This window comes from Vombatus ursinus, unplaced genomic scaffold (genome assembly GCF_900497805.2).
Source record: "Vombatus ursinus unplaced genomic scaffold, bare-nosed wombat genome assembly UNPS02014832.1, whole genome shotgun sequence".
NCBI lineage: Eukaryota > Metazoa > Chordata > Mammalia > Diprotodontia > Vombatidae > Vombatus > Vombatus ursinus.
In genome coordinates, this window is record NW_020954610.1 from 45,978,591 (window position 1) to 45,991,473 (window position 12,883).

Genomic DNA, 12,883 nt, shown 5'->3' on the forward strand with positions numbered 1-12,883 from the left:
AATACAAGGTTTGTTTTTTTTTTTTTAGCATTGGAGATTAAGAAACGAAGATGAAAACATATGCCGATATAACTTCCAAAGTCCTTAACACTTATCTCTAGCCAGCACTTACCTCTGTGTTTTTTTGGCTGTTTTGCAGTTGTTAGCAGAGGAGAAAAACATCTCTTCCAAATACGCTGATGAAAGAGACAGAGCAGAGGCGGAAGCTCGAGAGAAGGAAACAAAAGCCTTATCCTTAGCCCGGGCTCTGGAGGAGGCTCTGGAATCCAAAGAGGAACTCGAAAGAACCAACAAAATGCTCAAAGCCGAAATGGAAGATCTGGTTAGCTCCAAGGATGACGTGGGCAAAAATGTGAGTCTTCCCCGATCCGTCTTCTCATCTGTATCGTTCAAGTCTGCCAGCACTGGTCCCACCACTTATTCACTACAGGAGCCTACAATTGCCAGACCCCACCAGCTACAAATCCAGGGTAGAACCCGAAAAGTAAAGGCTGAGCTCAGGGCACAGACCTGCGGCCAAAACCATTTTACATCACCATAACGTTGAGAAGTTGAAGGGATGCCTGAAATTGGAGCAGAGACAGAAAGAATTGAGATCAATGTGGAAGATAAAAATAGGAGACCTAGGGAGGAAAGGAAAACTCTGCTTTTGGGACAGCATTGTTATTTCTGGTCAAGAATATCCTATGTATGGTTAAAAGCAATATTACTCATTAGTAATCTTCATTATGTTATATAATAACTAAAACAGTGATAACAACAATAATAATAGCTATAGCATTTATATAGCACTTTAGTCTTTGAAGATTACTTTACATGTGTTATCTCATTTGACCTCACAACTGTGTGAAGTAGGCGCTACTGTTATCCTCATTTTATAGATGAGGAATCTGAGGATGAGGGAGGTTAGGTGACTTGCCCAGGATCACACAGCTAATAAAGTATCTGAGACAAGATTCAGACTCAGATCTCCCTGATTCCCAGTGCGACACTTAACATTTAATACACCATCTAGCAGCCCGATTATACAAATGATGATAAAAGTAATAATGTTTATTGTGTCTACAAGGTCCATGAACTGGAGAAGTCCAAACGAGCTCTGGAAACCCAGATGGAGGAGATGAAGACCCAACTGGAGGAGCTGGAGGATGAGTTACAGGCCACTGAAGATGCCAAGCTGAGGTTGGAGGTCAACATGCAAGCCCTGAAGGGCCAGTATGAGAGAGATCTCCAAGCAAGGGATGAGCAAAATGAAGAGAAGAGAAGGCAGCTGCAGAAGCAGGTACTGTTCCTGGTGGGGAGGGAAAGGAGCAGAGGCTGTCCCTCACATACAATAATAATAATAGCTAACATGTATACATACGTATATCATTTCACCTGACATGGATGCTGTGGGTACGATTAAGTTAAGTTCCACATACCTATCTTTTGGGGTGAGGTTAACTTGCAAATAGTAGTTAATAGACATGCACAATAATTTACAGTTATCTTCTCCTTAGTTTCATCTTACTTGGTCAGTTTCTTATACACAAATGCAAGGCAGGCAGCATATGGGGTTCCTACACTGAAACTCCCTTACAATAGTCTATGCCTAATCCATCCACTATGTCCTAGAGTAAAATAGGGTTTGTTCAGGACTGTATAACTACTCAGTGCCAGAGGTGGATTGGAACTCAGGTATTCTGGACTTCAAACCCCAAACACATATCGTATGTCATGCTGCCTCTATCACTTTTCTTACGCTCTTGTTCGTATACAAGAATACCTATACTTGACAATAATATAGAAATTAAATAAAACTTCTATTAAAAATAAATAGCAAAAGTGAAATAAAGAAAAAGTATCTAAATTTAAGATACTAAGAACATATTTTAAAAATGAGACATTTAATTAAAAATTTACAAAAATCAAAAATACAGAATTCAACATAAAACAGAATATTTCAAAATGAATTTTTTTTTTTTTGTGAGGCAATTGGGGTTAAGTTACTTGCCCAGGGGCACATAGCTAGTACCTGTCAAGTGTCTGAGGCTGGATTTGAACTCAAGTCTTCCTAACTCTAAGACCAGAGATCTATCTACTGTGCCCCTTAGCTGCCTCCCAAAATGCATTCTTAATAAAAAAAGAGTGTTGGAAAAAATTCCTGGGCGTCTTCAACAAATAGTGCTCACATAATAACAAAAAACTGTGTGGCTAGCCACTGCTTCCCTAGGCATGTGGTCTACCCCTATTAATGTAAGCTCCTTGAGGAAGAGGACTGTCTTTGCTTTTGTATTTGTATCTCCAGTGCTTAGCAGAGTAGAAAGAACTCAATACCCATTCTTTCATTCATTCATGCCACTAGACCTTTTATAACAAAACTCCTTCTGATAACTAACCCCCCACAGGGTTAGACTCCAAAAACAGTTGAGTTAAACCAAATTCCATGTTGTAGTGAGCCATATCATGCCTTGAAAATTAACGATAATATTAGCAGCTATTGAAATACAATATTATAATTACAGTATTGGCAGCTGTTAAAAAAAACATTGTTCCGCAGCAGCACACAATTATATAACCCTTTGTATTTACAAGCGCCTTGCTACCTCTCTTGATCCATACAATAATGCTGTTGAGTAAACAACAATACTAAGTAGGACAACTATTATTATTTCCATTTTAAAGGTAAGGAAATTTAGGCTCAGAGAGAGTAATCAACACAGTCACAGAGCTGTTGAATGGCAAGAAGGTGATCCCAAGTCAAGTCCTCTTACTTTAGATCCAGGGGTCTATTCACTACACCATGCCCTAGTACTCCCCTATCGAGGCATTTACTATAGAATGAATGGAACTCAATCATTAAGTGCTTATTTTGTGCCAGGCAATTTACTGAGCACTGGGATTTATTGCTGTAGAGGGCAACACCATTGTCCCTGTCCCTCAGGCTCATAACTTAGAAGGCATCCTCAATTCCTTATTATCTCTCAGACCCCCTATCCAGTCTGTTGCCAAATCCTAACTATTTCAACTTTGCAACATCTCTCAAACACGTTGCCTTCTTTCTCCTCTGACTTATTGCCACCATGTTAGTACAGGCCCTCCATGCCTGGACTATTGCAAGAGCCTGCTTGTGGGTCTACCCACCATAAGTCTCTCCTCATTCCAATCCATTCTCCATTTAGCCACTAAAGTGATTTTCCTAAAGCAGGGATCTGACCCTGTCACTTTCCTACTCAAATTCCAGTGGCTCACTATTGCCTTCAGGATTGAATACAAAATGCTCTGTTTGGCACTCAAAGCCCTTCATAAACCAGACCCCTTCTACCTTTCTGTTCTTCTTATACCTTCCTCCCTAAGCATGTACTTACTCTTTAGTCCAGTGACACTGGCCTCCTGGCTATTTCACAAACAAGACAATCCATCTCTTGGGCTCTAAGCATTTTCCCTAGCTGTCTTCCATGCCTGAAATGCTTTTCCCCCCTCACCCCTACCTACTGTTTTCCCTGGCTTTCTTTAAGTCCCAACTAAAATTCCATCTTCTACAAGAAGCTATTCCTGACCCCTCTTAATTCCAGTGTCTTTCCTTCTGTTAATTATTTCCCATTTATCCTATACAATATAGCTTGTTTGTATATATTTGTTTGCTTACTGTCTCCCCCAGTAGATTGTGAGCTCCTTGAGGATAGGGACTGTCTTTTGCTCCTTTATATATCCCCAGTGTTTAGCACAATGTTGGGTACATCAGAGGTGCTTAATAAATGTTTACTGACTGACTGGAGAGTCAAAGATTAATAATGATCAGTCCCTGTCTACAAGGAGTTCATGTTCTAATGGAGAAAACAACATGTATATAAATAGTCACATACAAAATACATAGGAAATACACAGAGTGCATAGAGTAGGGCTACAAGGTAGCTTTAGAGAAGAGGGCACTAGACAGGGGGCAGCTAGGTGGTGCAGTGGATAGAGCACCCGCCCTGAAGTCAAGAGGACCTGAGTTCAAATCCAGCCTCAGACCAAACACTTGACACTTACTAGCTGTGTGACCCTGGGCAAGTCACTTAACCCCAATTGCCTAAAAAAAAAGAGAGAAAAGGGCACTAGAGTCACAAGGGGAAAGGCCTAGAAGATGGTATCTGAACTGAATTTTGATTCTAACTCTGTATGTGAGGAAAGGAAAGGAAGGACTAGAGAAGAAGGATTAGGAAAGCAGAAAAAGATAAAAGAAGGAAATAGAAAGAAATGCATGTATTAGGGGTTGTATTAGGCCTGGCGCCAACTCATACCAGCTGCAGAAAGCTGATTGTTAAAATTTCATTGTGAGCATTTACTCCTTGGAAAATGACAAACACTACAAGTCAAGGCTTGATTTATTGATTGTCCAGAATTAAGAAAATGAAGGAGAAAATGTTAATAATGCAAATTAAACATAAAAGTATGTTTGTACTTTGGGGGAGAAGGGGCTGTGCTGGAGGAGCTGATTGTTAAACATTTAGCTGCATACTTCCTATGGTACTTTCTATGGTGGGGTAGTACTGAGTGGTAGATCACACCAACAATTGTTTTAGCTTCCCCTGAGGGACTCCACTGTCTACTCTAGGCATATTTGGGCTTCATTTGGACCCTTGGCACCAAACAGAGACACCCCATCTAAGCAGTTGGGAATTCTGTTGGTTGAGCTCTCCTATCCCGGAGGCAGCTCTTCTTGACTGCTATCTGTGACCTACCCCTCAGGGATGATAGTTAAATTCAGGTGCCTGCCAGAAAGTAAACCTGCACCACACCAACCTTTCCTTTCCTTGGTTAGCTCCATGAGTATGAGACAGAACTAGAAGATGAGCGAAAACAGCGGGCCCTGGCAGCTGCAGCCAAGAAGAAATTAGAAGTAGACATCAAAGATCTGGAACTACAGGCTGACTCAGCCATCAAAGGGCGGGAGGAAGCCATCAAGCAACTCCGTAAACTCCAGGTGGGTAGAATTCCTCCTTGGGTTCACTGGGCATGATGCAGATCCCCACTGAGTCAGACAAAAAGACGGGACACAATCTTTCTAACATTACAGCCTTGTAAGTGAGAGGAATGATTATTAATAACCAATGATTTGGGGAGATCCATAGTTCCCTTTTTCTAAAGTCCTGATTTCAAAAGTTCAGTCTCTTGAAGGACGTTACTGATAAGGAGATTGGACTTTCTTAATAATCTTGTTCAGACACTACCCAGGTGGGGAAACCATTGTGCTCTCTACTCAGTTTTGGGTGGGATAAATTCTTTGAATAGATTGGCCAAGACTGGGGGTAACTTAGAAGTAAATGACATAATCAAAGTTCATTTGAATAGGTTCAGCCCCTCATTGTGATATTCATTCTTTCATTGTTAACCAATCAGAGTTGATTGCCACCCTCAAGAATGCCCATCTTCCAGTGGGTATATAAGCCTTGAGTCTGCTGCCATGATTGTCTTTGGTCTAAGAAAGAGACGACCATCCTTTTATTAGTAAAAATACTGGCATTGTTAATAAAATGATTACCCAGAAATTGTCTTTTGAACTTTTTTTATATAAGTAGGACTTCCCCTTTCAACAGCTAACATGTACTAGGTACCTGCTGTTTGCATGACCCTATATTAAGCAGCAGATGTGAATAGTAGACCAGGTAAATTCCACCTGAGCCCTGAGGGCTCCTTTTCTAAGATAGGTCAATCTGGACACATAGAATACAGCCAAAGAAGAGACTCATGTAGGTGCTGGGGTCTGAGGCTAAAAGCCAAAACATCACGAGGAGCTCTATAGCTTCGTGGGTGTCTGTGGTAAGCGGGGCAAATCTATGTTTGAACTAAAAGAGAAGCTGAAGAATAGAGCTTTGTTAAAAGAAGGAACAGAGCCCCTCACGGGGATACAGTTTTCCTTTTGTTCACTCTTGCTGAACCAATCCAGGCTCAGATGAAGGACTTTCAAAGAGAGCTGGAAGATGCCCGGGCCTCTAGAGAAGAGATCTTTGCCACTGCCAAAGAGAATGAGAAGAAGGCCAAGAGCTTAGAAGCAGATCTCATGCAACTTCAAGAGGTAAGACCTCACCTAGAAAAAAGTAAATCCTCAAGTTGCATTATAGTAACTCCAGGCCTAAAAATCAGTATTCTCAATTCACCCCCTCCCATATCAATCTTTTCCCTGTCAATCTTTCTCCAAGGAAAGTAATAAAATTAAGGAAACCAAAGTTCTTTCTATTTTCCTGATGTAAATTGCCTTTCTCTCCTGGTTAGAAGTTGAGTGGCTATTTCCAAGTCTGATTTGGTTGGCCGACTTTATCTAAAGACATAGATAGACACGGACAATCCTCAGGTAGGATTCAGCATCCCAGCTGGACGAAGAGCAAGGGAGACGGTGAATGATTTTCGGGAAAAATGACACAGAAGTCTCTTCTTTTGAAAACAGCAGATTTCTCTTTTCCCCTAATTCTCTAGGATCTGGCTGCTGCTGAGAGGGCTCGAAAACAAGCTGACCTAGAGAAAGATGAATTGACTGAGGAGCTGGCCAGCAGTGTGTCTGGGAGGTAAGAGACCAACGTCTACACTCAGTCCCTGGGGAAGTAATACTGCAAAAAACCAAAGAGCATGTGGGGCAAAGTAGTTTCACTCCTTCAGATCTTCCTGGCGTTTAAATAACACAGTTCAATTTGCTAGAAGAATCATTTGGACTGGCAGTAATGGACTCATCTTTACGATACAAAATGCATGGAGATTCTCAACAGAGCTTTGTCTTTGGGGTGAGAATCTAAGAGTGGAAGAAATCCTCTAGGGGGAGCTTATTACACATTGTTACTTAACAGGAATTAAATCTAGCATTTCCTATCCAGGACTTTTGGATAGAGGGTGCTCCATGTTTTTGGGTTTTTTTTAATAATTTATTTTTAGTTTTCAACATTCACTTCCTTTTTTTTTTTTTTTTTTTTTTTTGGTGAGGCAGTTGGGATTAAGTGACTTGCCCAGAGTCACACAGATAGTAAGTGTTATGTATTTGAGGCAGATTGGAATTCATGTCCTCCTGACTCCATGGTCAGTACTCTATCCACTGCACCACCTAGCTGCCCCTTCCACATTCACTTCCATAAGATTTTGAGTTTTACATTTTCTCCCCCTTCCTCCTCCCCAAGATGGCATGCAATCTGATACAGACTCTACATATACATTCACGTTAAACATATCTTCACATTAGTCATGATGTAAAGAAGAATTAGAAATAATGGGAGGAACCACAAGAAAGAAGAAACAAAACAAAGAAAAGGGGAGCAAATAGTATGCTTCCATCTGCATTTAGACTCTTAAGTTCTTTCTCTGGACATAGATACCATTTTCCATCATGAGTCTTTTGGAGTTGTCTTAGATCCTTGCATTGCTGAGAAGAGCTAAGTCTATCAAAGTCAGTCATCTCACAATGTTGCTATTACTGTGTACAATGTTCTCCTGGCTCTGCTCATTTCACTCTGCATCAGTTCATATAAGTCTCTTCTAGGCCTGCTCATCATTTCTTATAGCACAATAGCATTCCATTACATTCATATACCACAACTTGTTCAATCATTCCCCAATTGATGGACATCCCCTTAATTTCCAATTCTTTGTCACCACAAAAAGAGCTGCTATAAATATTTTTGTACATGTGAGTCCTTTTTCCATTTTTATGATCTCTTTAGAATACAGACCTAGAAGTGGTATCACTAGATCAAAGGGTATGCAGAGTTTTATAGCTCTTTGGGCATAGTTCCAAATTGCTCTCCGGAATGGATGGATCAGTTCACAACTCTACCAACAATGCATTTCCATGTTGTTGGGGTTTTTTTTGTTTTTTGGTGTTTTGAGAGTAAATGTTGTGGTAGGCATGAGAAGGAGAAATGGGCAAATGAATGACAAGGGAAAGGAAAGAGACAAAAAAAATCTGCTGGTCCTCATTCAGGTTCAGATGCAAGAAGGGGAGACATTATCCAAATTTCTGGTTGATGTCAGAAACCCATGACCATTCTGTTACTCAGGAATGCCCTGCAAGATGATAAGCGCCGCCTGGAGGCTCGAATTGCCCAACTGGAGGAAGAACTGGAAGAAGAACAGGGCAACATGGAGGCTATGAGTGACCGGTTCAGGAAAGCTACCCAACAGGTAAGGGTTTGACAGTGATGTGGATGAACTGAGGCATTCCTGACATTCTAGTTGCAATGATACACAGTATAACTCTGAAGCCACATTTGCAATCACCATTAACCATTAACGGGGCAGCTAGGTGATACAATGGATAGAGTGCTGGGCCTGAAGTTGGTAAGACCCAGATTCAAACCCTGCCATAGATGCTTACTAGCTTTGTGGCTCTGGACAAGTCATTTAACCTCTGTCTACCTCAGTTTCTTCACCTATAAAATGAGAATAATAATAGCACCTAAGGTGTTGTAAGGCAAAAATATTTGTAAAGCACTTTGTGAACCTTAAAGTACTGAAGTAAATGCTATTATTTAACTATTAAACAATAACTAAATATTAAAGTACTAGGTAAATGCTATTATCATATTATTTAACTATTAAACAATAATTAAACAATAATAAATATTAAAGCACTGAAGTAAATGCTATTATCACTATTTAACTATTAAACAATAATTTAGTAATAAATATTAAAGCACTAAAGTAAATGCTATTATCATTATTTAACTATTAAACAGTAAATATTAAAGTACTAGGTAAATGCTATTATCATTATCATCATCATTATTATTACTATTATTGCCATTAACCAAAAGAGCAATGGGGCTATTATATACCCTGTAATGTTTAATATGTAATCTGGTCATACAGAAATGAGAGGCTTTAGAGTTATAATACCTTGCATGTATGTCAATGAAAGTCTTTGTATCACTCTCCTAGATGGTTTTTGTCTTACCCTAAGATTTCACTGTCATGATTCCTTTCCTCATGAGGCTAAGTGGGTCTTTCCCCTGAGCCCTGAACTCCCTTTTCCACATCTACCCAGGCGGAGCAGCTCAACAATGAACTGGCCACAGAGCGCAGCACAGCCCAAAAGAATGAGAGTGCCCGGCAGCAACTCGAGCGGCAGAACAAGGAGCTGAAGAGCAAACTCCAGGAGATGGAGGGGGCTGTCAAATCCAAATTCAAGGCGACCATTGCTGCCTTAGAGTCCAAGATCGCCCAGCTGGAGGAACAGGTGGAACAGGAAGCCAGGTACCAGAGGACATTGCTCCACTTGTATTTATCTGCTGACAAGGTTGCAGGATATCAAATCCCTTAGCTCCAGCCCCCAAACCCACTGAAAATGGTCTGACTTAAAAGCAAGGAAAGACAGGAATTATGTCTTCAATTCTAGGCATTAGGGACCTGAGGACCACAGATTGTGATTAATCACAATGTGGACTTGTATAAATCATCCATTAACGATAAAATCAGCCATCTTTCACCAGAAGAAGGTATTTTCCTGTTCCAAACTGTTTTCCCAGAGTCTCCATGGAAAGGTTAATGTTGAAGTAAAAGCATTCCCTTTGAAGATAAGATAATTGAGATCAAGGATCACAGTATATTCCTGTAGCAGTTAGTTCTGTCATTTAAATACAAACCAGGAACAAGGAATGCCTGCCTCCCCCAAAAAAGCCCTCTGCATCTCATGTGTTGTTCAGTTGTGTCCAACTCTTCATGACCCCACAGACCATAGTACATCAATGCTGTTGATGGGATTTTCTTGGCAAAAATACTGGAGTGGTTTGCCATTTCCTTCTCCAGTGTATTAAGGCAAATAGGGTTGAATGACTTGCTCAGGGTTACACAGCTAGTAAGTGTCTGAGGCCATTTTTGAACTTAGGGCTTCCTAACGGTATTCACTAAGCCATCTAGTTGCCTCCTAGGCAAACAGAGGTTAAGTGGTTTGCCCAGGGTCACACAGCTAGTAAGTCTCTGAGGCCAGATTTGAACTCTGGGCTTCCTGACTCCCCATCTAGTTGCCTCCTAGGCAAACAGAGGTTAAGGGACTTGCCTTGGGGTCACACAGCAAGTAAGTGTCTGATGCCGGATTTTAAATTAGATCTTCCTGACTCCAGGCCCACCACTTATCCACTGTGCCATCTAGCTGCCCCAAAAAGGAAAGCATCTCCTTTGAGGCAGAGATGAATGTGTTTCTCACTACAAGACTACAAATTCTTGTGTTTGACCTATTTTCCTATCTTTCCTCATTATGCTTTATGCATAGTAGGCATTCAGTAAACTTGTTTTGTTTCTCTGATGTTTGCAGGGAAAAACAGGCAGCTACCAAGACATTACGCCAGAAGGACAAGAAGTTGAAAGAAGTCATGTTGCAAGTGGAAGACGAAAGGAAGCTAGCAGAGCAATACAAAGAACAGGTAATGGAACTGGGCAGATGGTCTTCCCAGAGGAAGTTAGCACCTCGCTCTTTGCCCTTTCCTGACTTCTGGCTCTCTCCTCCCAGGCTGAGAAAGGAAACACCAGGGTGAAGCAGCTGAAGAGACAACTGGAGGAGGCAGAAGAGGAATCCCAGCGTATCAATGCCAACCGCAGGAAGCTCCAAAGAGAATTGGATGAAGCCACAGAAAGCAACGAGGCCATGGGTCGGGAGGTGAACGCACTCAAGAGCAAACTCAGGTAAGGTCTGGGGCAGAATCTGTAGAGGCCTCCACCAAGGCCTTCCCAGGCTTGGGAGTTTTATTTGCCTGGTAAATGGTCTGGTGGAGCAAGAACCCAGTAGAAGCCTAGGGTGCAGGTTTTTGTTGTCAGTCATTTTCTTTTTTAATTTTTAGGCAATTGGGGTTAAGTGACTTGCCCAGGGTCACACAGCTAGTAAGTGTCAAGTGCTTGGTCTGAGGCTGGATTTGAACTCAGGTCCTCCTGACTTCGGGGCTGGTGCTCTCTATGTACTGTGCAGTCTAGCTGCCCCTTCTGTCAGTCATTTTCAATCGTGTGCAACTCTATATAAACTCATTTTGGGTTTTCTTGGCAAAGATACTAGAGTGGTTTGCCATTTCCTTCTCCAGCTCATCTTACCGATGAGGAAATTGAGACAAACAGAGTTAAGGGACTTGCCCAGGGTCTCACACTGCTAGTAAGTGTCTAATTAGATTTGAAATCATGAAGATGAGTCTTCCTGACTCCAGGCCTGGTACTCTATCCATTGTGCCACGCATTGTACAGGTAGGACAGTTTAAAGAAAGGATGGTATATGGATGGTAGAAAGGACTATGACTTTTGTTGCTCAGGTCCCTTTCTGAAATTTCCACAATTAGCTGAAAGTCAATGAAAACTGTTTTCTTCTTCTTACCTCTTAATTCATTCCAGTGCTTTGGAAAAAAAAAATCCATCTATCTATCTATCTATTTACCTACTTCTCCTCCTATCCTATCTTCTCTAGAAAGAAGAGCAAATACAATACAGAAGAATTATGTCTACAGTAACAGCTCTCAATGGTCAAAGGGCCTGAGCCCATTGGGCCCATTTGAAGAGAGCTCTAAGATCCCACTTTAACAAGGGATCAGTGTAACCTAATGCAGTTTGTGACTCCTCCAGGACAGCCTCTGAATTATAGCTCTCTACCATGTCTTCAGGAAGGACCCATTACTAGCAAAAAGAGAGAATATTGAACTATTTGTCACAGAACACAGGCCTCACCTGCTACTAGTGAAGCAGTGTCCTGAGACCAAGTTTTTGGACAAGGACAGGATAACAGAAGCTAGTCTCAGCAGTTTATTCAGGCTGTGAAGTAAAGATTTTGGGATGTATTAAATTATGCTGTTCTTTTTAAGGTCGTAGGTGAGTTATGGGTTAAAACATTGGAAGGAGCTTCCTCAGTTTAGTTATGTCGAGCTAAACAACATGCCATCTTACCTACTTTTTGTGCATAAAATATCAACTGATCAACTTATTAACATTTATTAAGCACTTGTGGGATGCCTAGCTTTATACCAAACACTTGGGGACAAAAGGGAGGTATTGGAAAAGACAAGACATCCCTGTCCTCACGTAGTTTACAACCTGTACAAAAAAAAAAGAGATAATCAACAGTCGAAATTGATAATACAAAAATATATACCAAATAATTGGAAAAGTTCAGTACCTCTTTTGCCTTGCCTGGGTGTCACTCTCTGTCTCTACATTTAGAAAGGTAGTCCAGCCTCATTTTTGAGATGAAGAGAGGCTTCTAGTCAGGTCCCAGGTAGTAATTCAACTCAACAGGGATTTCCAGGCTTCTCCAGGAAATGTAGCAATAGAAATTTACTTCCTCATCAGGATAGACCTTACAGGACCTACTCTCCTCTTGTCTATGGTCTAAGACATATCACTTAGCATGTTGCCAGTTACTTGGTGGATATCCATTTCTACCCCCTTACTGGGTGTAAAGGGAATGAGCATGATGATCTATACCAAGAGGAGATAAAACCGATATGTTACCAAAGACCTTTTATCTACAACTTCTCAGCTTCTGTTTCAAAGTCAGGCTTCTGGAGCAAGGCATTTGAATGCTCTTTTGTCTAAGCAGGGAGGCAGTAGTGCAAGACATTCACAAAGTATGAAGTAACATAGCTTTTTAAGAGGAGCTTTGGTGTACAGAAATTTACCAGCCCAACCTTTTATTTTTTAAATTTTTATTTTTAAAAATTTTAGTTCCCTCTCTCTAAAAAGCTTTGGAAAAGTCAGTATCTTTGCCACAGACATCAGGTACCTGGGTATCTGCAAGGCTGGTTTGAAGGTGCTGTACCAAATGCTTACATTTTGTTGAAAAGTTACGTAAGTAAATGGAATTCTTCCCGTTTTCCAATGGTAACCACCAGGGACTCTTCTCTCTTTGTTTCAGAGGCCCACAGGAACCTTCGCAATGACTCACCAGGTACCATGCCTTCAACTTTGCAGC

The 12,883-nt window shown here is 41.1% G+C and overlaps 1 protein-coding gene across 2 annotated transcripts in view; it reads left to right on the top strand.

The window, feature by feature from the left end:
* Window positions 1-12,883, top strand: part of MYH11 (myosin heavy chain 11) — a 118,934-nt gene that overhangs the window by 101,837 nt on the left and 4,214 nt on the right. Inside the window, exons 32-41 of one of the 2 annotated variants that reach the window (XM_027839265.1) lie at window positions 140-352; window positions 1,070-1,282; window positions 4,787-4,948; window positions 5,912-6,040; window positions 6,439-6,527; window positions 8,004-8,127; window positions 8,990-9,198; window positions 10,256-10,364; window positions 10,451-10,623; window positions 12,827-12,859. In XM_027839265.1, the coding sequence (XP_027695066.1) occupies window positions 140-352; window positions 1,070-1,282; window positions 4,787-4,948; window positions 5,912-6,040; window positions 6,439-6,527; window positions 8,004-8,127; window positions 8,990-9,198; window positions 10,256-10,364; window positions 10,451-10,623; window positions 12,827-12,851 (1,446 nt within the window). In that variant the 3' untranslated portion in view covers window positions 12,852-12,859. The remainder of the gene's footprint in view (window positions 1-139; window positions 353-1,069; window positions 1,283-4,786; window positions 4,949-5,911; window positions 6,041-6,438; window positions 6,528-8,003; window positions 8,128-8,989; window positions 9,199-10,255; window positions 10,365-10,450; window positions 10,624-12,826; window positions 12,860-12,883) is intronic. The other variant, XM_027839264.1, reaches the window with a different exon arrangement.